This window comes from Serinus canaria, chromosome 6 (assembly GCF_022539315.1).
Source record: "Serinus canaria isolate serCan28SL12 chromosome 6, serCan2020, whole genome shotgun sequence".
Lineage (NCBI taxonomy): Eukaryota > Metazoa > Chordata > Aves > Passeriformes > Fringillidae > Serinus > Serinus canaria.
Window position 1 is genome coordinate 14,224,006 of NC_066320.1, and position 20,822 is coordinate 14,244,827.

Below are 20,822 nucleotides of genomic sequence, written 5' to 3' on the forward strand. Positions count from 1 at the left end.
GCTGGTGGAAGGCAGCAGTTTCAAATAGTGACTGATCTGGTTTATATCAGCTTTTCCATTCCGGATATTCTGCATAAAGTAAATGTTTTAGCCCTTCCACAGAAAACCAGTAGCTATGGCTGTACCAGGGAAAAGGATGTAATTTAAAGAGGAAGTCTCTTGAGAGTTCAATTTTTAAGTTTGATCTATTATACTACAAAACAGTTCTTAAAGCCCTGCTTTAGTTGCAATATTCTTCCTGCAGCCAACATAGCAAAGATCAAAATTAGGATTATTAAAACAAAAGTCCTGATTTCAAGAGGCCTAAAACTGAAGAATGGAAAATAAATACAACCTGAGATAAACATGGCAGACATATGAAAACAAAATAGGCAAGACCTATTCTCTCTTCTCCCCAGCCACCTCCCCCCCCACACCCCAGAACAGCAGCTATCTGGCACAGCTGATAAACAGAGCAAATGTATACAAGGACAAGCACTTGAAGATGATCTTATTTATGTTACAGTCACTGTTACCTACTGGTTCAAATTTAGTCTTGTTTGTGATTTAGGAACAATAGAGAGTGACAAGCATGCCCTAAAAGGTGTATGAATAATATGACCTAATAGGTTTCCCTCTATTTCTGTCCTTTTTGATTCATGAAAGCACTGAAATAATGAGCAAAAACATTCCTATTCTCAGACAGATTTAAGTACCTACTGAACATTTATCTTTGGTTTAAATGCTGTATTAAGTAAGGATGGAATTACTCACGTGCTTAAGATTAAGCTTATGTTGAATATATTCTTGAAGTGGGACACAATTCTGAAGTTTTAATTTGGTAACACACTGCTTGCTACAAGACTGAGCCCTGCAATTCTATTTACAAAGTCTCTTTTGTAATATTTCCAGTAAATTAGTGACTAATGGAGCTCCTTACAGCTACTACAGACTGGATATTAGAGCCTTCAGGATGCAATAGTGCATCACAGAACTACATGGATGAAGGTTACAATGAATGACAGAAATCTTGGATTAGATTGAGTTTTGGCTTATATAGAATAATTTTTTTAAACAGGCACAGACATAACATCCTCTTTTTTCCTTAGAGCTTGCGCCAAAAAAAATACTAAGTTTGCAAATGGATATTAAGCAATGCCAGATATTTTCAGGGTTTGTTTTAACAAATTAACCCTTTGCGTTCTTTTCTGATGTCCAAATAATTGTATCGGAAGCAGATGTTCTACCAAAATTTACATGATCAGAGACATTATGCTCACTTATTAACATACTGTTTAATATTCACTACAACCTGTTTTAAAGAACAACAATGTGTTAACATTTAAGCCAGGAGGGATTTCTGTACACTATATAGTACTTGATGCAGCTTGTTTATGCAACAGTCTGACAGATACAATTAATCTCACGAAAACGACCAGAGTACAGCATAATGGCATATTATTTTTGAAGTAATAGAACACACTTTCCCTTTGGAAGCCAGAACTTAATTAAATCATATAACTTCAGGATGCAGAGAAAAGCTGTAAAAGAATGAGGCTTGTTCTGAAGGACAGCTGAATGAAAAAACAGTAGTTTTTCTATAGAGAGAATAATAAGATAATCTCCAAACAACAGAAAGAAGTAAGAAATACCTCCAACAAATGCATCTCCAGCTCCATTGGTATCCACAATTTCACTCTGATCACTCACCAACACAGGGAAAGTAGTCACTTCATTTTCTGTAGAGAAAGGGAAGAATAAAACATGAGTTACTTGGCAATCTGACTTTGAAATGCACAACAAACAGTGAAAATCAAAACAATCCAAAACTATGACCTTTAGCATGATAATTTGGGTAAAAAAAGATTTGGTTTATAATTCTGTCTGTATTTACTTCATAGGAATATGGGAACACATTCAAGAAAGCCGTGAGTTGTGGGCATTTTCATTATTTACTTCCAGCTTCATTTATTTCCTCTACTTCCTAATACTAAGGACAAGAGAAAAAGAGTAAGGAAAAGAGTAAAATTAAAAAAAAATAAGAAGGAACAACATAAAACACCTGGGCACATAAACTGAGAAAAACCCATCCTGCCCAAAACAGTGCTTTCTACTAGTTGCAGGGAGGTGAGGTAGCCTCCAGAATGGTCAGTACAAGCCTCCAAAAGATCAGCAAAAACTGCTGCATTGTTAAAACCAAAATAGATATGAATTAACTGAAATAAAGCTGTGGGGAAAAAAAGCAAAAACAAGTGTAAATCAAAGTGCTTTCAAATTATACCTTTAAAAATCGATATATGTAAGAAGCCTTGGAACTTGCCATCTGACTAGATTTGGTTTCAAGATTTTAATGATTTCACTCTCTTCCTTAGTATTTATTTTAAAAACCCCAACTATTTCCTTCAGCTCCCTGCCCTCTACTGGCACTCATTAAATGTATTGCAATAGGTGGATACTCAGCATCTTCACCTCCAATTCACTGCCACACCACAGTTCAGCATAATTACACCACTTAGGTATGATAACTTTAGAGTTCCAGGGTTATAAATTTAATATATGCCACTAATTAATCAGCTATGGCTTTCCAGGTGGTAATGTCATAATGACGTGATAAAAATATAATTACCACCTTGTCACAATACCTTGTTAAAGTGTAAATTACCCCTGTAACAGAGCCAATGGAAGTTCTGCCTCTGGTAGTCAGTATGCATTAAACTGTCTCAGAGCAAACAGATTGTCCTTTGGCAGACAGCAGGAATTACAAAAAGGGGAGGGGGAAGAAAAGCCTGTCAACCAGTGAAATGAAAAACCATCAGAGCTGTTTCCTTTTAATTTTTGGTAAAAATAGAAATAAAATGGAAAACAGAGGTGTCAGTAGCTGAAACCTGGAGATGAGTAGTTTCTTCATTGTCCAGCAACAGAGCAGATCATAAAAAATCACTCTTACACTGACATACACAGTAGCAAACAAGGAAACCTAGTTTGGAAGGCATACAAAGAATTCACAGTCTCAAATCAGGCAAGTCTGTGTATGCTGCAGAGGTACCAGAAGGATCCTGGTTTCTGTGAAATGCAGTGTATCAGCTCTACTGCTCTTCACCATCTGCTACTAAGTGAACCAGGCAGATATAATGATGCTGCCTCCAGAGGGAACTGTTGGCTGGCCCACCAGGAGGGGAGGGGAGCATTAGCAACAACCATCCATGAGAGGCAAAGGAAAAAGGGTAATGAAAAACATAAGATGAATATTCCAATTAAAGAACAGGTTTCAGTCAGTTCTCAGGGCATCCTACTCTCTACTCTGTTAAGAAAGCTATTTAGAAATGTGCTTCAATGCTGTGTTGTGCTCTTAAGATAAGTCTTCAAGAGCAATGTTTTTTAGTAATTTTAACAGCATTCATTTGAATTGGAAATCATGAAAGAGAGGTCTTACATTAAACTCTGCCAGACAAGCAGAGTGTATTCATCCATTTCACAAGAAGGTATATTGATTTGCTCTAGATAATACTAAAACAATGAACAATGTGCTAAGTCTGTTGAAGACACATTGTAATAAACTAACCTGCTCCTTCCCAAGTGTGCATGGGCACACACAGATGTTCCATGTTAAATGCACAGCAGACAATTGCATACGCATACAAATGTCTGTGTTTGGGCACACAGAGTGAATAATGCACACTGTATTTTGAAAGCTGTAAATGGGGTATGGAATCAAATAAGATTCTATTCAAGCAAACTAGCACAAATGAAAGTTCTCATCATCATCTTTTTCCTTTCTTTTGCTCCCTCCCTCAGCTCCCTCTAGTATGTGCAGGTAAGTATTGCACTAGGAGTTCCTATTTTATTCTTTCTGTAGTATATATATTCTTTCTGTAGACATAATTGTAATTAACTGAATTAGTCTGAAACCCCAAATGTATTAAGAAAGTCTTCTCGTGTACAATTTTTTTGATTTTTTTTTCTGGTCACAGTTTTCCATGTCTACCTGGGTAATACATTTTGTTTCTGCAACTTCCTTTATATTTTCAAGCAGAGCAATAATCTCATATTTTGAAGTACCGAAGTTTAAGGAGCCAGCATGGCTTTGGAGCACATACTGAATTACAAAATATTACCATCTGCACATATCCAATAGGCAAATTATCTTTCTTTAACCTTAGGAGAACTTCTAGCATAGTAGAATCAACTAAGCTACAGCTGACAACAATATATACTGCAAGATCAACAAAAGAATACCAAGGTTTGGAGCTTTTTTTCCTTTCCTTTACAACAAATGAGATAAGTTACAATTAAAGCTGCCACTAAATTACATTGCTATGTCTGTGTAATAGCACCAAAAGAGCTAATTTCTCTTACTGATCTGTGTTTTGTAGCAACTAAACACAACAAGGTGAATCATGATGAAGCAGAAGTCTCCATTCTGAGTATCCTTTTTTTTTGTCAATTTAATATTGCTTTAACTTCATTTTGATCCATCGTGTTCTAAAACTCCCAAATCCATCATAGCAGACACTGAGACACCTTGGCTAAGTGCACCGGCCGTCAGTGGCCTTGCTTTTCAAAGTCAGTTCAGATTTCATTCATCATTCTGAGAGCTTATGAAATAAAGAATAATTACATAAGTGTTTTGAAGTCCAAGTGCTGCTGCTCTGGGCATGAAATCCAGTGTTCTATTTTTATGTAACAAATATCTTCTATGATACAACGTATTCCACTTGGATATAATTTCCTGGAAGCTCAAAATTGTGAGTGCAAATTGCAACACGGTGTCTACAATTAGGGAAATTTTAGAAAATAAGCATTAATGAAATCGAAAATTTTGGTGCTTTGATACAACTTTCAGTGACTTTACATTTGTTAGGAACTCAGCTCTTTGAAAATGACATAGAAATAATCAAACCCAGACATTAATGTGACTTCATAGGCCAAAGACAAGGTAAGTTCACAGGTAAGTCAGAAGGATACAGCTCATTGGTTATTTAGTTCTTGTTCATCTCCCACATTACATATATAAAGAGGTGAAATCTCTATTTAATTTCCTAGGCAAAAATATATGCTAGCACATCCAGTTTAACATATTATTGTCGGTAAAACAAGTCTGGAGAGATTAAAAACTGGACAGCAAGAGTAACTGAAAAAACCCAGTGCTCCTTCCATTCTAATACTCTAAAGCTCCCAAATGAATACAAGCCTATTTCACAATGTTAGTAGGAACAATTGAACCCCAATGATAGGTGCAAATACTACAGGTCTGTCTCTAAACCAAATTACAATCACAGACTACATGTCTACTCTTAGTACAGTAATAAACACCAGCAAGCAATCGTTACATCCAATTAGGCTGAATACTTCCCTTAACTGGGTCATTTACCAGTCTTTCTTGCTCTTAAAAGTAGATTAAATGTGTAAACTTACATTTAATTACCTGTAACAGAACTCTTATGGGCAACATGTTGGAGTGTTCTTAATTTTGTTTTAAAATAAAATGAAAGGAAGAAGGTAGACCTAAAATATGTACAAAAAAGATCTAGCTATTTCCTCAAATGATCTTTTGATCCATGGGTTGGTAGTGGTGGTACAGATGCTTACAAGATGGAGTCACATTCATGTTTCTTTTGTGAGCTTTTACTTGTAAAATAAAGGAACAACTGTGAAACAGAATTCTGTCCCATCTCTTCCCCACCTCTAACTTTCGTTAGATCAGGGGCCAAAAAAAAAAAAAAAAGAGATAAAAAGAAAGGAAGAAAAAAGAGACAGGAAGAACTTAACAGAACATAGAAACCTGAACTCAAAACCTATAAATGTCTCTGGGCAGCTGTAAGGTAAGAATTAATGAGAAAAGTATTTGAAACCAGACCATATTGCTTAGGATGATTTTTAGCTCTCACCTGTCTCCAGAAGGTAAACCCCAAAAGGCTACAGGCTCTAAGTCTCTGTGTCTTCTTTAGCACATCAATACATCTTCAAAAACCCTCAGTACAGCAACACTTGCTCTTGTTTTGTTCGACAGTAAAATAATGCTGTTGCTGTCCTTCACACAGTGACACCACACTCACTAATGTACATCAGAGACACTGCAGCTCCCCCACCCCATCAACACAGCCCTGGCCAAAGCTGTGAGGCAATGTGGGGCAGGGCACTGAACCCCAGCTAGGAATCCCTCACACGTGCAGTGATGATGTGCTCCAAACCCAGCACAGCTGATGCAACCTGTCCCTTCCAAGCGAACAGAACGACATCTGCATTTGCAGGCTGGGACTTCCAGGAGCCAGTTCTGCACGGCTACTCTGGTGCTCCTGGCACTTTGTGGGTGTGTGTTGAGCTGGCTTTGCTTTGCACACCAACACTTCCTCCCTGCACTGTGGGCCTGGTGCTGTAGCTATGTAGGGCTTGTCAGAAAAAGAAGGAATCTCTGTGCCATTCAATGGAGTTACAGCATGACAAGCAAGATTCAAGTCAGCCAAATGCTTTGGGATCTTTCTACCTAGTATTTTAACAGTACACAGCAAATGATGCTGTATTCTAATGAATCCTATATGTTCTCAAGAAATCTTTATAACTAGTAATGCAGAAGATGTTTATTCTTTATTGCTATAATAAACAAATGACCCTAAACAAGTTACAGAGCAGTTGTCATTTATAATACTTTAGTATGTTTGTGGTATGATACAAGTAATACAAATATTAATTGAAAACCCCAGTTAATGGGTTTCTTTAGCAATGGAGCTAAAATTCTCTTAGCAATTTGCTAAGCAAAAGTGTTGACCAGGATGCAAAGCGCTGTCCCTCAGAGACAGCTAGTTGATTTTCAGTAGAAACAGAAAAAGAATATGATGCCAAAGACTTTGAATCTCTTGTGGCTCTAGTCATAGTCCCATAGATACCCGTAGGGGAAATAACAGTGTGCAGGCCCCATTTTCCTCTGTCCTAGGAGGTAAATGAGACTTGTCTTCCCCTTAGAGCTCTCCTCAGACATACAAATTGTACCATTATCTGGTCAAGAGCATTTTGATTCAGAAGTCGTATTTGTAGCCTCCCACTGAAGTGTGATTCATAGGATTAGAGTTAATAGGGGAAAGAAGGTTCATCTGAATCAACTTGTACACTCATACACATCAACCATTAGCAATGATGGAAAATTAAACACTATTTTTGCACACAGCGTGTATCCTCTGAACCTACATCCAATTCTGTCTGCAATCCTGTTAATTCAACATCACTCCTTTGAAATAACGCTTGATTTATATCAGCACAAGACTGGACTCAGAACTCTGTATATAGTTACAACAACTGTAAGAAATGTAACAGCATTGACTAAGGGCTCATGAACATCTATAGGCAAAATTTTTTTTGTTTACTTTATCAAAGGTATGGTGAGAAATAAATGTCATTATTTTCTATATCATCACCGCCAGTGCCAAGAGTTGAAGCTCTACTTTATTTTTCATATTAAATAATTTTTAGCACAAGTAAACAGAACATTTTGTTTAAAAGATGGAGAAGAAAGAGGTCAACAGAAAATACTAGTTCTGCTTCAGTTTGTTGCTAATAAAACATTTCTTAAAATATATATAAGTGCATATATATATATATATATAGAAAAACTGCCCTAAAGAACAAGCTGCTGAATTTTTCTGGCATGTGTCACAATGTTTAAGGTTTAGAATGGCAATGAACTCTGTTGAAAAAGCCTTGTGAGCACACAGGAGTATTGCCATTTGCCCGCCAGGCACTGATTTCAGAGGGAGCTGAAACTGCGCCCACTGAACTGCCAGGACTGCACTGCTCTAGCTCAGCATGGCTGCTGGAGACATAAGGTAGTGCTCAGAGCTCCAGCCTCTCCTCTGACTTCTGTCTGGGCTCACGCAGGGCTTGAGGACTCAGGAAAGGCAAGGGGGGTGAAGTCACAGGCACCAAAATCAACAATAGGTTCTGCAGGTATTTATTTCACTGCTAAACACAATGACTGTCTGGAAGCACTACAAAGAGCTCAGATCAAAATCAGTCCTGAAGATAGGAGAGATGGGTTACAATAAACAAAGCCCATAAATTGTATGATCCTGGTCTCTTATGAAGAGCAAGCTCTACCACAGTGAGCTGAGCCACACCAGTAAGCACAAACCCACATCTGGCCTTGGATATGAACAAATGTAAGTATCTCTCCCTGCACTGTAAATCCTACAGGCATTGCTTTGGGCACTGTACAGCTTAGTTGATCCTCACATGTAAAAAAACCAAGCCATGCTCCTCCATCATTATTTTTTGAGCTGGGCATAGGAATTAGAAATACAAACAAATCTATTTCTACTTGCAAATAGGTAGCCAAGACTCATGAACACACACAGATGATGAGAGCTGGAATGTCAATGTCCAGTGTAAGGAACACATCACAAAGGTGTGTCTGGGTTACAGGGACATGTTTAGCTCACACACACCCTCTTCAGCCTTCTGAAGCATGGCTATGAGGACTGTGCAAAAATGAAACATCTCTCAGCTCAGAAACCAGACCATGTGTGCATTCACTGACCAACACACCAACAGGAAACATGTGTGCTTGTACTTCACTTTGGGGTATTCTACAGATGTATTTTAAACCACTGCACAGCTAGGCCACCACAACACTGTCCTATGGGAGAATCTTCTGACATGCACCAACCTACAAATCATGTCAATGCAATTCCTACTCAAAAGCTTACCAGGGCATTGGCTAAAAACAAAACCAAACCAAACCAAAATAAGAGAGAGAAAAACACATTATAATTTGATTTTGAGTAGAACAAAAACTGTATTCCGCCTCACATTTTTCATACATTAAGCATATTGCCCTAGCGGGGTAAACACACCTGTCAAAACTTGCAAGCTTTCTTAGCTATACCTCAGTTTCAGAGTGGTGAACACAGAAATCACATCATTTAAATAAATGCCATGTTACATGACAGCATTTTTTATGCTACACGATAATCTGAGAAGCATGGGCTGTCAGTGGAGGCAGAAACGGGCCCAAGGCACTTCCATTTCACTTGAGCATCAGTAAGACTGAAAAGAGAAGGAGTGAGCATTAGGTCACTACAGAGCAGCTCCGAAGGAGATTTTTCTTCTGGGAGAATTTATATTTAGTTTCATAAATAAAATCAGTCCATTGGAATGAGAGAGACAGCCTTCCCTAGATATATTACTAAAAATAAGTTAATGTGTATATCTGCTTCTCCTTGAAAAAAAAAATTGTTAGGAGCTGAACATTGATGAGGTAGCTATACCACAGAAATTCTACAGCACTGCTGTTAAAAATTCAGATTACATGTAGAAATTTCAATTTTTCACCCTTTTATCTCAGAGCTTAGCTCTAGAATTTTACAATTTTTTTTTCTCATTCTGTATTTGTAAGTTCCATGTTTTCTTTAATTAAGATCTCCCAAGACTACTTGCTTGCTTTTGTGGTATAAAACATGCTTACTAAATGAATTTTATCAGACTTTAGCAGGTTTTAAATCTATTTAGAAGATGTCACTGCAATGGAGGCCAAAATTTGTTCTAACGTCAATGAGAAAATACCCTACTCTTAAAATGCCAGTTGAAACAGAGAAATTCTGCTGTTTTTAATGGAATTCTTTAAGGGTTATACCAGCCTAAGATAAAAATCTGGCCCAAAATAAAGGAGCTTATTTTTCCCCTACATTAGTTGCAGATAATTTCTTAGATAATTAAATACCCTATGATCTCTGTAGTATCATGTTATCAGTTTAACCATTGACATAAGCAGGATGGTAAATCTATCACCTTTTAAAAATAACAGCATGCACATTTTGAAGTAAATTATGCACCCTTGAATTTTTACAGTTATTGACTACACAGTGGATTACATTCATTTCCACACAGTTACTGTAATAGCAGCTTTGACAAACAGTTCCTGGCAAGAGTGCTTGGATCATATGTTTGTGTATGAAGGTCTTTAAAGCATTGCAGTCCCATGTGTGCACCCACAAAGGTAACCCAACAGGCTTTACAGGGCATGCACTGTCACTTAACCTAAACCCCAATGCTTTAAAGTCAGGCTGCTTGACAAAAGCAAAATAAGTAACCTAGGAGAAAAATCAGAATTGTCCATCCTCTCTCTCTGCAGAACGTTGTCAGATTCCTATCACTCCTGGTTACTTTTCCTTAAAGTATTATTTTTGTAGTATTAATTTGCTGAATAATTCAAATTTAAGTGATTCCAAAATAATACCCAAAATAACACACATATCTTTTTAGAAGCAATAAAACATTTTAAGATTAATCAAACGTCAGTTGGTGCATACAGGTGAGTTCAACTCATGATCTCTGTGATTTGTATTATTCTCGTATTGTCAAGATGACCACCAAGATATGTTTTAGAAGTAAAAAAATCCTGCTCTGAAGAGTTTCCAATCCTAAAAGCAAGTCAATAGATGTGTATAAGCAAAATATGGACAGTCTGCTGATACAATTAAGTTATAAAAAGTTATGAAGAAAGGCAAGAAGCAGATACTGCTTTAAAAATGACAGAGATATGCAGGAAAAAAATTCTGGTTAGCCTACAGAGTGATATCATTTGAACTGCAACTCAAAAATGTGAGAAAAAATGGAAATTATTTGTTATTTGTTACTTTTAGAAGCATTTCAGTAGAAAACATACACTTAATGGCTATTTAAATAGTTCCACTGATTTTTTTGCCATCTTTTCCTAGAGGAAATAAAACCAGATTTAAAAAGGAAAGCTGTTAACATTTTTAAAGAAAAACTTTCCTTTTTTTGTGGTAACAAAATTAATGCCTGAAACTCTCAACTTGCCAAATTCATCCTTTTGCCAAGTTTCTGCTCATCTTTGTCTAATCACTTTTCCTCTTTCCCCACATCCTTCACCATCACCTGTTGATTCTTGCTGAATAAAGCAATGACTGAGGTGCCTACTGCTGACAAGGAGGCTAATTGCAACCAGTGATCCTGGCACAATTTGGATTTTTGCACTAACACAAACTGAGAAGGCTTCATTCTTCTTCCACATAAATACAAATCTGATCTGGTTGCTGCTGCTCAGTGGCAACAGTCGGGAGACACAGTGCCAGGAAGGAACAAAGCTGCTTGGAAGCAGACTAATGTTTGGAGCAGGATTCTCTGCTGAATGCACTTGTCAAACTCAACTTTTGAGCCTGTATTAATTTATTCATCCAGTCTCTTATTTCCTTTCTGGTTTAATTCTTAAATACCTGTGCATTTGCACATTCAGGACAAAACAGGAAGAGTGGTGCTCTCCTCCTGTAGCTCTGAGCTTTCTGAGCAGGCCTCTGGTTCCCAGGGAGTCCAGCAGTGCCCCCCTCCATGGAGAGGGGGGCTGTCCCTCCCCACCAATTTACCTGACTCCAGCAAAGGGTGAGCTTCTAGCCTAACCTATCCCTAGGGTTTGGCTTGGCCTAAGAGAGCCAAACCTCCTTTCTCTTTCTTATCAACTTAACACACTTTAATTTTTGCATACATTTCCCTCAGCTATTTGAGAGCACAGCTTCACAGACTCTCATCTTCTAAAGCAGTGCAGTGTCTCCTCCAGAAGCCAACACACAACACATATCCAGTACAGACATCTAATATGCTTTACTTTGTCTTTCCAAACATCCTTTTTGACTGCACATACACAAGACCATTTTATGTTTTCTGTATGTTACTTTTCACAACAAAACAACTGTGCCCTGATTTTTGAAATGTTCCTAGACAAGCAGGAAATCAAAACCAATTCTTAGATCAGGAAATCAAAACCAATTCTTAGATTCTTTTATAATATTTGGTTTTAGCCAAGTATAAAAATGTTATTGCAAAAGGCAGATACTTATATTTCATGATGTGCCAGAAATTAAAAGAAATTGCATTTTTAGCATTCTTCTAACTAAAGTGTTTTATTGCTCACAAAAGGATTTTCATATTTTTGTACCAATTTACAGCAGACAATTGGTATTGTAATCTAATCGACTGCAATTGTAATTTTTGACCAAATAGCTGTTGAAAAATAATGCAAGTATTAGGTTATTAAATTTTTTACAATTAGGTGACTAAGAAAGCTGTTTATTGCCTTCCGTTATACCCTCTGCTAATAAGATCGTTGTTGCAGATGTTCATGTGTGCTGCATTGATGTTTAATGGTGCATGATGCTCTAGGTGGTTCCCATAACCTTGCTTTGTCTACTATGAGCTGACTCAATTGATATGATAATAGAGAAAAGAGGTCTGAAACAAGCTGGGCTGTACTGGCACAATTTGCATAACCTTTAAATTTGCCATCACTTGATAGCCAACTGCTCCTAAAAATTCTTATTCAGTTGTCAACGACGACAATGTACTGTACAAACAGCGCTCTGCACTTGGACAGGTGCGGAGGGAAGAGAGGGCATGCACACTTTGCTGCACTGTTTTATTCCATTGAGAAATGTGCTTATTATCGAATTTATACAGCCAACAATTTGGAGTACAGTTCTGCAGTTCCATTTTTGATCAATTGCTATTAGACACAACGCATGGCCTGGCATCTTTTCAGGTTCACAGTACAGTATCACAGTGTCACATTACAAGGGACATAAATATTTGGTTCCATAGACTCCCCTCTGATTTAGTTTTGACTGCTAATCCCTGGGGCAGGCAGAAGAATCAGGATGGATTAGGAAGGCAGTGGGGGGCACAGGGTAGCGAACTACAGCAAACAAAATCTGTGTATGCAGCCTCCCGAACTTTAAATCTGCTCTCAGACTACTCCGTGCATTCTTTCTGAACAAACATTAGTGTTATATCATTCAGTAGGTACAGCCAAAACATAACAATATAAAACCAGTCCATGTTTACCTTATTCACAAAATCTGCTGTCTGTATATACTCTATGCCAGGTCTGCTTACTTTACTGTCTTTATTATTCATAACAAAGAAAACAGGGTGAAAATAAGACAGATCCTACTTTCATTCACATGGGATCAACTACATAACTACATAAACGTTACTTTTGGCATCCAGAGGTTCATATCCTAACTGCCACTTCACAGTCTATAATGTGCTCAGGTGTGTCAAGGCCAGGTCACTGGTATCAGACTGACAAGCACAGCCTACGTTTCACATATGGCATTTAAATAATTTTCACTTTGCATCATCTCTAAAACCTACTGAGGAAGTCACTGAGCCAAACTGATCATAAAATCTCACAATTCCACTTTTAGACAATTAGCCATTTCAAAGCACTCCAATTAGCCTCCCAGCCCTCAAAGTTCATTCTAGACATTTTGTCATCTTGCACAAAATAAATTCCAAGTCCCCAAAGTCAGGCAAAGCAGGACCCATTCAAATCCTCTTTGCTTTTTCCACTATGGAGGATCTCTGCTCTGTCCCTCCTGGCGCTAAGGATTTGTCTTCCATTCAGCCATCTACTTCCCACAACTTTCATTGTCTGAAATTGGATGCTACAGCAGAGGAACTTCTAATCAAAGGGTCAGTTCCTGCAGTTAATTTTCATCCAGGGATACCATACATACCCACACTTTACTGTCCTTCCATTCTGTGCAATTATCCTATAGGGACTATTTGAGCAGGTGAAGATTAGAGGCTTGAAAACATAAGTTCCATCATTTATGGCAAAAGCATGACACAGATAGCTACAATTTAAACTTTTTTTACAATGTTCATTCAACTGTAATCACAAGATGGGAAATAAAATCTCTAAATTAAAGATGATGGGCTACCAGAATCAGTAGGGCACCTTCTGAGTGCCGGTTCTGCTGTTCAAACTCCTCTGAGATGATTTGTTATGAAGTGAACTGCTGCCAAGTAAAAAACAGGCTAACACTGCCAAAATAATGGAAAAAATATCTCCTACAGAAGATAATCTGCCTAGGTGCCAGTGGACAAAGGGTGTAGTTCTTTGTGCCCCTCACTTCTACCACACAAAAACCTCCAGGTAAAATGTGTTATCAAATCTTACAGCTTACATGAAGTTTGCTTTCTCTATAACCTCTAGGCAAACTACAAAAATTGAATCACAGATTCCAGACAAGGTACAACACACATAAAGACACATGAATCAGTATAACCCCTTAATATTCATGAATGTTTTAAGTTCTCCATGACCAAAATCAATAGCCAATGAAGTTAATGAGATCTTTCCATTGATTTCAAAAGACACAGGCTTGAGCCTCAGAGACAGCAACACCACATTCTCTCAAGCACTCCAGCTGATAACATAGACTTTGATAATTTGCCTCTTCCCACACAGAATTTCAGGAATAAACAAGAGATGCTATCTTATTTAAAAGTGGTTTTGTGGAATGAGCAATATACAATTATAAAGGTCCATATGGAGCATTTAGTATCTTTAACTGAAGAGCAGTCAAGGCCACAGTAGTTACCCATGTTGTTAGTGCCAGTATGAGATCCATAAATAAAATCTAGTATTTATTTAAGGAAACACAAAAAAGGCCTGAATGCGTCATCCTCCCAAAAGGTTGAGATTTTGTTTTGCTTTAACTTGGTCCCTGGAAAGCAGTGATTCTAACTCTTATGTCTTCTAACAGATGTAAGCCCATCCAATGCATTTAAAGATTGATAAGTAGAGTTTTTAGTTCAAACTGGCCTTGACCTTGGGCAGTGTGACATTATCTGAAAACCATTAATGGTCTAAAACTAAAGAAAAAGCTCATTAATAAAAGCAAAACCATACAAAGGTACAAAGGCAAAACAAAAAAAACCCTACAACCCCAAAACAACAAAAAAGGGAAGTTTTATTAAAACTATTGATCCTGACCTAGGGCACTACAGACATTGATCTTCCCACATCTCCACAGGAAAAAAACAACTTAAGCCAACAAATTATTGATCTATTATGAAACCTGCTGAACAAGCCATACATTTAATTTCTTACAATGTAAAAAATAATCACACCAAATTAGGATACTGAGAAAATCTATTTCTCAAAAATTATTGGTAAAAAAATACTATTGGATTAATTTCATAAAACAGACATCCTGTTAGTATGATTCAACCCTAAAATGTTGGGAGGTGAGAAGTGTAAGCACTGTAAACCTTTAAAGCACAGGTTTCAGATTTCAACTCATTAAAGCATATGCTCTTAAGGAGAAATGGCAAGTGTGCATTACTGAATATTGCAGGAACATTGAATGACTGCACAGAAAAGGAGAGTGGTGAAGTTTAAACTTAAAGAATAAATTTAATTAAAAGTGTCTAGGATTATTATTTTCTATGAAACAGAATACTATAGATTTGGATTTTCTTCAGTTTTTTCAAAAACTCAGAAAGATATATTCAGACTGATCTAACATTGCAGATGTAGGGACAGTCGCTGAAACACCGAAAGCCACCAGAATTCCCTGTTTGGTGTACATGAAGATGGGTGGGTAGGCAGGTAGGCATCATTTTCAGAAAACAGGGATAACCTTCACAAAGTTGCATCAATTACATGTATATCTGAAAAGCACAATTTAAACTTGGAAGGCTGTTCCACTTCCAGTGCTTCCCAATTACTGATTCTGCTGCTTCACCATCCTTTCAGTTGAGTTCTATAACAAAATTGGTGGTTTTCAGCATATGAGATAATAGAGTTTGTTTTCCTTCTGTGGCTCTGTCCCTGTATTCTTTGCTCTTTGCTTTGCAGACATCATTCTACAGCATTATCAGCCAATGCTGAAGCTACTTCTATTCCAACTTTGGAACTAGAGTCTTTGTTGCTAGATGGAAATTCAAAATAAAGCAACATGTTTAATGCCTCCCCGGTCCCCCAAAACCACTGCAGTTTAGAGGTACTTTCTTTCCAGAAAGAGAATGCTTATTTGGGATTTAATGGCCCCTGAATCAATATGTTACTGTAAATTCCTTCAATTTTGCTCTCCAGAGTCAAGAAAGAAAGACCTGAAGTGATTTAAGGGGTTGCCTTACCCAAATCCCCCTGCCTAAGTCCAGTTTCAATCCTAACTGTGTATACCTGCTCTGGGGCAGCATCTCCTGCCTAGATATGTAATTTCAGTGGGGAGCAGTGCAGCAGGAACTGTCTTCTTGTGAGATATTTAAATTAATGTGGGATAGTAAAAACAAATATCAAATATGAAGAATGGTTAAGGTGTCCAAGATTAAAGGGCTAAAGAATTCTTTGTCAATCAATGTAAAAAAGGTTCCCATTAAAAAAATTATCTAGCTTTAAATACACAATGATGGGCTCTAAACCACAAATTACCACACCATAAAGAAAATTTGAAGTTATAACAGATAATTCTATGAAAATGTCAGATCCATCATAAGTGGCAGCCAGAAAAGCAAGTAAACTGTTAAGAACTATTAAGAGAGGAATCCAGAACAAAGAAAACAACAAAAGCCACTTGGTAAATTCCTCAGGAACTTGCAAGTTGAGCATTCTGGTCCCCCACTCACAAAGACTAAGCAGACCTGCAAAAAGGTGCAGTGAAGGGTGGCTCAGAGTGTCAGAACTACGGATCAAACACAGAACAAGAAAACAGAATACAAAAAGAGTCTGGAAAAAAGACTAGTGCAGGGGAGGTAAGTGAGAGTTCTCCAAAATCAAAAGTAAGAAGACATTGTACATGGAATGGTTATGGACTGGCCAAGCAATACAAGCAGTTGGAGGCAGCCAGGAACACTGGAAGTGTCTGAATCCAAATAAATAAGGGGATGTATTTCTTTACATAACACAGTCTCTGTGACACTCCTTATCACAAGACATGTATAATAAAATCCTGTTCTGGCCTATTCAGCACAAAGACAACATCTCTAGCTCACAAATCCCCAAGCAACATTTTGCTGGAGTGTAACATAGAACTGTTACTCCAGATTTGCTCTGGTTTTATCCTCTTTGCCAAGTTCCCACTGCTGTACACTTGCAAATATCACGTTAGAGATAAATCTTTCATCTGCCTCAGTCTTGCTTCTAGTCTTTCACTCTGTATTGCCACTCCAATATCATACAATTTCTCCTACCTAAGCAGTGGATTTAGCTGTTAATAGTTATGTCTCCAAGAATCCTTCTTAGAATTACGGTATAAAACCTGAATTCCTAAATCTACGTATCAGTATCTGACAAACAAGTACAGATATTCTTCCTTGGAAGAATAAATACAGCCTAGTTCTAAGGAATGGAGTAGGGCTCCATATTTATTCTCATTTAACAAACATGCATTTTTCCACAGCCTAAAGGGGTAATTTTTCCTCAGAATTGTAGAATGTAAACTCATTGTAGCACCTGAAATTGGAGCTAGGTTTGATATTCATTACTACCAGTGATTATCCATGAATAAGGGATTTCCCATCTTACTCTCAATTTCTGGGCTAAATTAGTGTATTGACACAGCAGACCAGAGAAGACATCCTTTTCTTAAATCAATATGAAATTACTGAAACACACCCATGTGCCTATTTGCATGTGTGTATACACATCCTTTGAGGTGCAACAGTTGGTACACTTTTAAGTCCAGTCAGGATACCTGTATCCAGGAATTTAGGTTTTAATAATGTGTTTCAACTGTCTAATAAAATTCTCAGTCTTCCACTCCCATGCAGCATAAAAGCATGAATGGTCTCAGTTACAAAAAGGTATTACCAGCTTTGCTATTCATTAATCCCTACCAACAAATGCTAATTATTAATTTAGATTTTGTGGTTTCATAGGATACAAAAAACCTGATTATTCTGGGATTGCTGGCTCACTTGTTAAGCCATTAGGGGACTAAAATGTCTTTGTTTTTCTAAACCCACTGGTTTTTTTTGAAATTATCATTTCTATTTGTGAATATAAATGGATAGGGAAGAGTGAAAGTGTGTAATTGTGTGAAAAAGAGAGCACATGGTGATGAAACTCAGCTGCTGTTTCCCTGGGTCCAAGGTACTACTCTGGTATGTATAAATGCATAGGAAGCGTAGCTGATAAAAAAAGGGCTAGTCAAGGTTTTCCTGTCTGGAAGGCCAAACATAAAAGCTGTAAGCAAGGAAAAAAATAACATCTTTCCTTGCTTCTTAGAGAAGAACACATTATAGTCAGGAACTTACAGAGAGGAGCTGCAAACAGACCCACCATAAAATGTCAGCAGTGTCAATAGTATTAAATACTTCTATGCTACATAGATAGGCTTACAGGGCAACATGTTGGTCTGTGATTGCAGCACAACTTGACAAAGAAAACCCACTGACCTCTCTTTAGAGTGAGCTACATGCTTGAACATCAGCCCTCTTTATTCCCCTCAAAAAGCATACACCATCATGCTATTGGGATCTAAGAATGGCTTTTAAAATCTCTCATTCCATATCCAGAATGTGATAAACCTTGTTAAAGGAAGGGTTTTAAAAAATCTCCTAAAATACTTAAGATCTACCACATACTTACAAAGTAAAAGGAGTTTCATAATTCACAAAACATACTATCATTTCTCATCATTTTAATTAAGGTCAGGTTTTAGTTCTATTCAAACATAGAAGATTTAAGTTTGTGAGCATATCTGCATATATTACCACAAGAACAGCTGTACTGGGTGACACCAACACCCACAGAGCTCAGTCTTCTGTTTCAGAGAACACATAGAGGCAAATGCCTACTATTTCTTCAACAGCAAGAGCTTGGTGGGAAGGCTCCAAAATTTGGTAACATTGCAACTTTATTGTGACATATTAACTTGGCTACACTGCACTGACTTTAATTTATGGACTAGATCAAACAACAATAACACAAAAATCTACAGAACTGTTTCTGCATGCACTATGTGGTAGGTGCACTAATGAAGTTTTAAGATGAACCTCTCTCTTTTTACCACATTTGCCCAGATTACTAATAGATTTCCTGAAATATCTCAAGTAATAAGTCCCAAAAAATGAAGATTTAAGTGGTTAGTAAGTTAGAAAAATCCATTTTCACTGCCATAGTCTAGCAAAGGAGGTTATTACAAACATGCCCTTAAATAGAGGTGGTCCTGCAAACATCAGGGAGAAAAAAGAATGGAAAATTCTATGTTCACCCCTGAACATGCCAGATTTCATCATTCATAACTTGAAAAATGCTGATGTGATTTTCTTTAAATTTGGATTGTTTTTCTTTCCTCTATTAAAGCTATAAAACAAGCCAAGTTTAAAGTTTGTAGCTTCAGCTGGTCTTGAATTCTGCAAATATTTCAGTATAAAAGCATTTTCCATTGCTGAACTGATTTTGCTCAGACTTTCTGAAGATTTCCCTTTGAGCCAAGACCAGTCATAAAATGCATCTGACTAAAAGTAATTTGTTTAAAATTGTTATGAGCTACTCTGACAAACATTAGAGCACACATATAGATAGGACATAGATGTTCCTACCAGAGCTTGTGATTTTTGGTGCATTGCTTAAAAGCTTCAGCTGCTGAAATCAGGAGACTGCACATGTTCATTAACTTCTCCTGCTCTCTCTGCTTAAGTATTTCTTGTGGTTATAGAAGAAAGTCTTGAAATGTGATATGTATCCTATAAGCTTAGACAAACCTCAAAACTCAGTCAAATCTGGAATCTCAGGCCTGCTAAGAGGGATATCATGGAACAAGGCTGTGGTAGTGGGATCAGAGTCTTGAAAACCAAGTACTTCCCAGGACAGCTGGGGAGCATCCACATAAGAAATTAACCCAATACTGCTCGTCAAATAAACTTTTTTTGAGCAAGTCCATAGATCCATTTACAGTTACCAGTCCCTTTCCCTAAGCATAACCCTCTGTGCTGAAAGCTTTTGTCACAGGTGTCTCTCACAGGCTGGCTTTTCCAAAAGAGTTTTATCAAAATTCAGTTATGTTGGGGATCAATGATAGAGAAAATTACAATCTTTTTGTCTGTGCTCATTCTTAAGGTCACTGGGAATGTCCAGCACCTCCGAGTTTTTCAGTTAAAAGATAAAATTCAACATCACCAAAAAATGCATCGCTGGCTGCCCAAAGGTGTTGCAGATATTCCCAGCCCTGGAAATATTCAAGGTCAGGCTGGACAGGGCTTTGAGCAATTTGTTCCAGTTGAAGATGTCCTTTCCCATTGTGGTGGGTAGGACTAGATGACCTTTAAAAGTTCCTTCCAACCCAAACCATTCTAGAGTTCTATGGCATGGAGAGGGAAACCTCACACCACAATAATTTCCTTGTGCTCAGTGGAGTCTTTTTAGAAGGTGACAGTTGATTAAGTCAACACTTCATCTGTCACAGCTCCTGTATGCCAATCCTAAACACTCCTTTCCTTCCCTCTAAAACACACTGATCATACTCAGCTTGAATTTGAGCTTGCCTCTTCCTTGCAATGACAGTGAACAGGAAGGAAGGGGAGAGAAAAGGGGCCTTGGGGCTGGAGTACTGTGATGGAACAGATATGAACAGACAGCAGAAAGACCCATTGCACTCCAGGATAAAGACAGAGAATTTTTTCCTCTGAAAACACAAATAATTCCGACAGCCAAAGAAAGTGGACTGACAGATGGGAAAGGCTTAGATTGAGACTGCTGATGTAGTTTTTGCTTCTTACTGTTTTATTGATCTGCTCCAGCTGCATGGACCTCTAAGCTGTCTGTCAATCCATACCTGACTTCCTAGAGCTTGTGGTCTGTTTGAGGTAAGCCACCAGTACTTTTGGTTGACATTAAAACAATGTTGTATAAATTGCAGCAATTCATAAGACGACAAAATCTTTGCAGTATGGCTAGGCCAGATTTTTGGAGGCAGGTGTTTTTTCAGCTGTCTCAGTCTAAGCTCTCTCTCTCATATGCAAGAACAATATTTTCCAATCTGTTTGGTCAATCTTTTCTTTTGGTAATAAGCTGTGCCCTTCTGCCCTATGCTCCACTCCTAAAA

The 20,822-nt window shown here is 37.6% G+C and overlaps 1 protein-coding gene across 2 annotated transcripts in view; it reads right to left on the reverse strand.

Annotated features, from left to right (window-relative positions):
* Positions 1–20,822, reverse strand: part of ADK (adenosine kinase) — a 266,784-nt gene that overhangs the window by 16,612 nt on the left and 229,350 nt on the right. For both annotated transcript variants that reach the window (XM_030241222.2, XM_030241223.2), the window contains exon 10: positions 1,632–1,718. In XM_030241222.2, the coding sequence (XP_030097082.1) occupies positions 1,632–1,718 (87 nt within the window). The remainder of the gene's footprint in view (positions 1–1,631; positions 1,719–20,822) is intronic.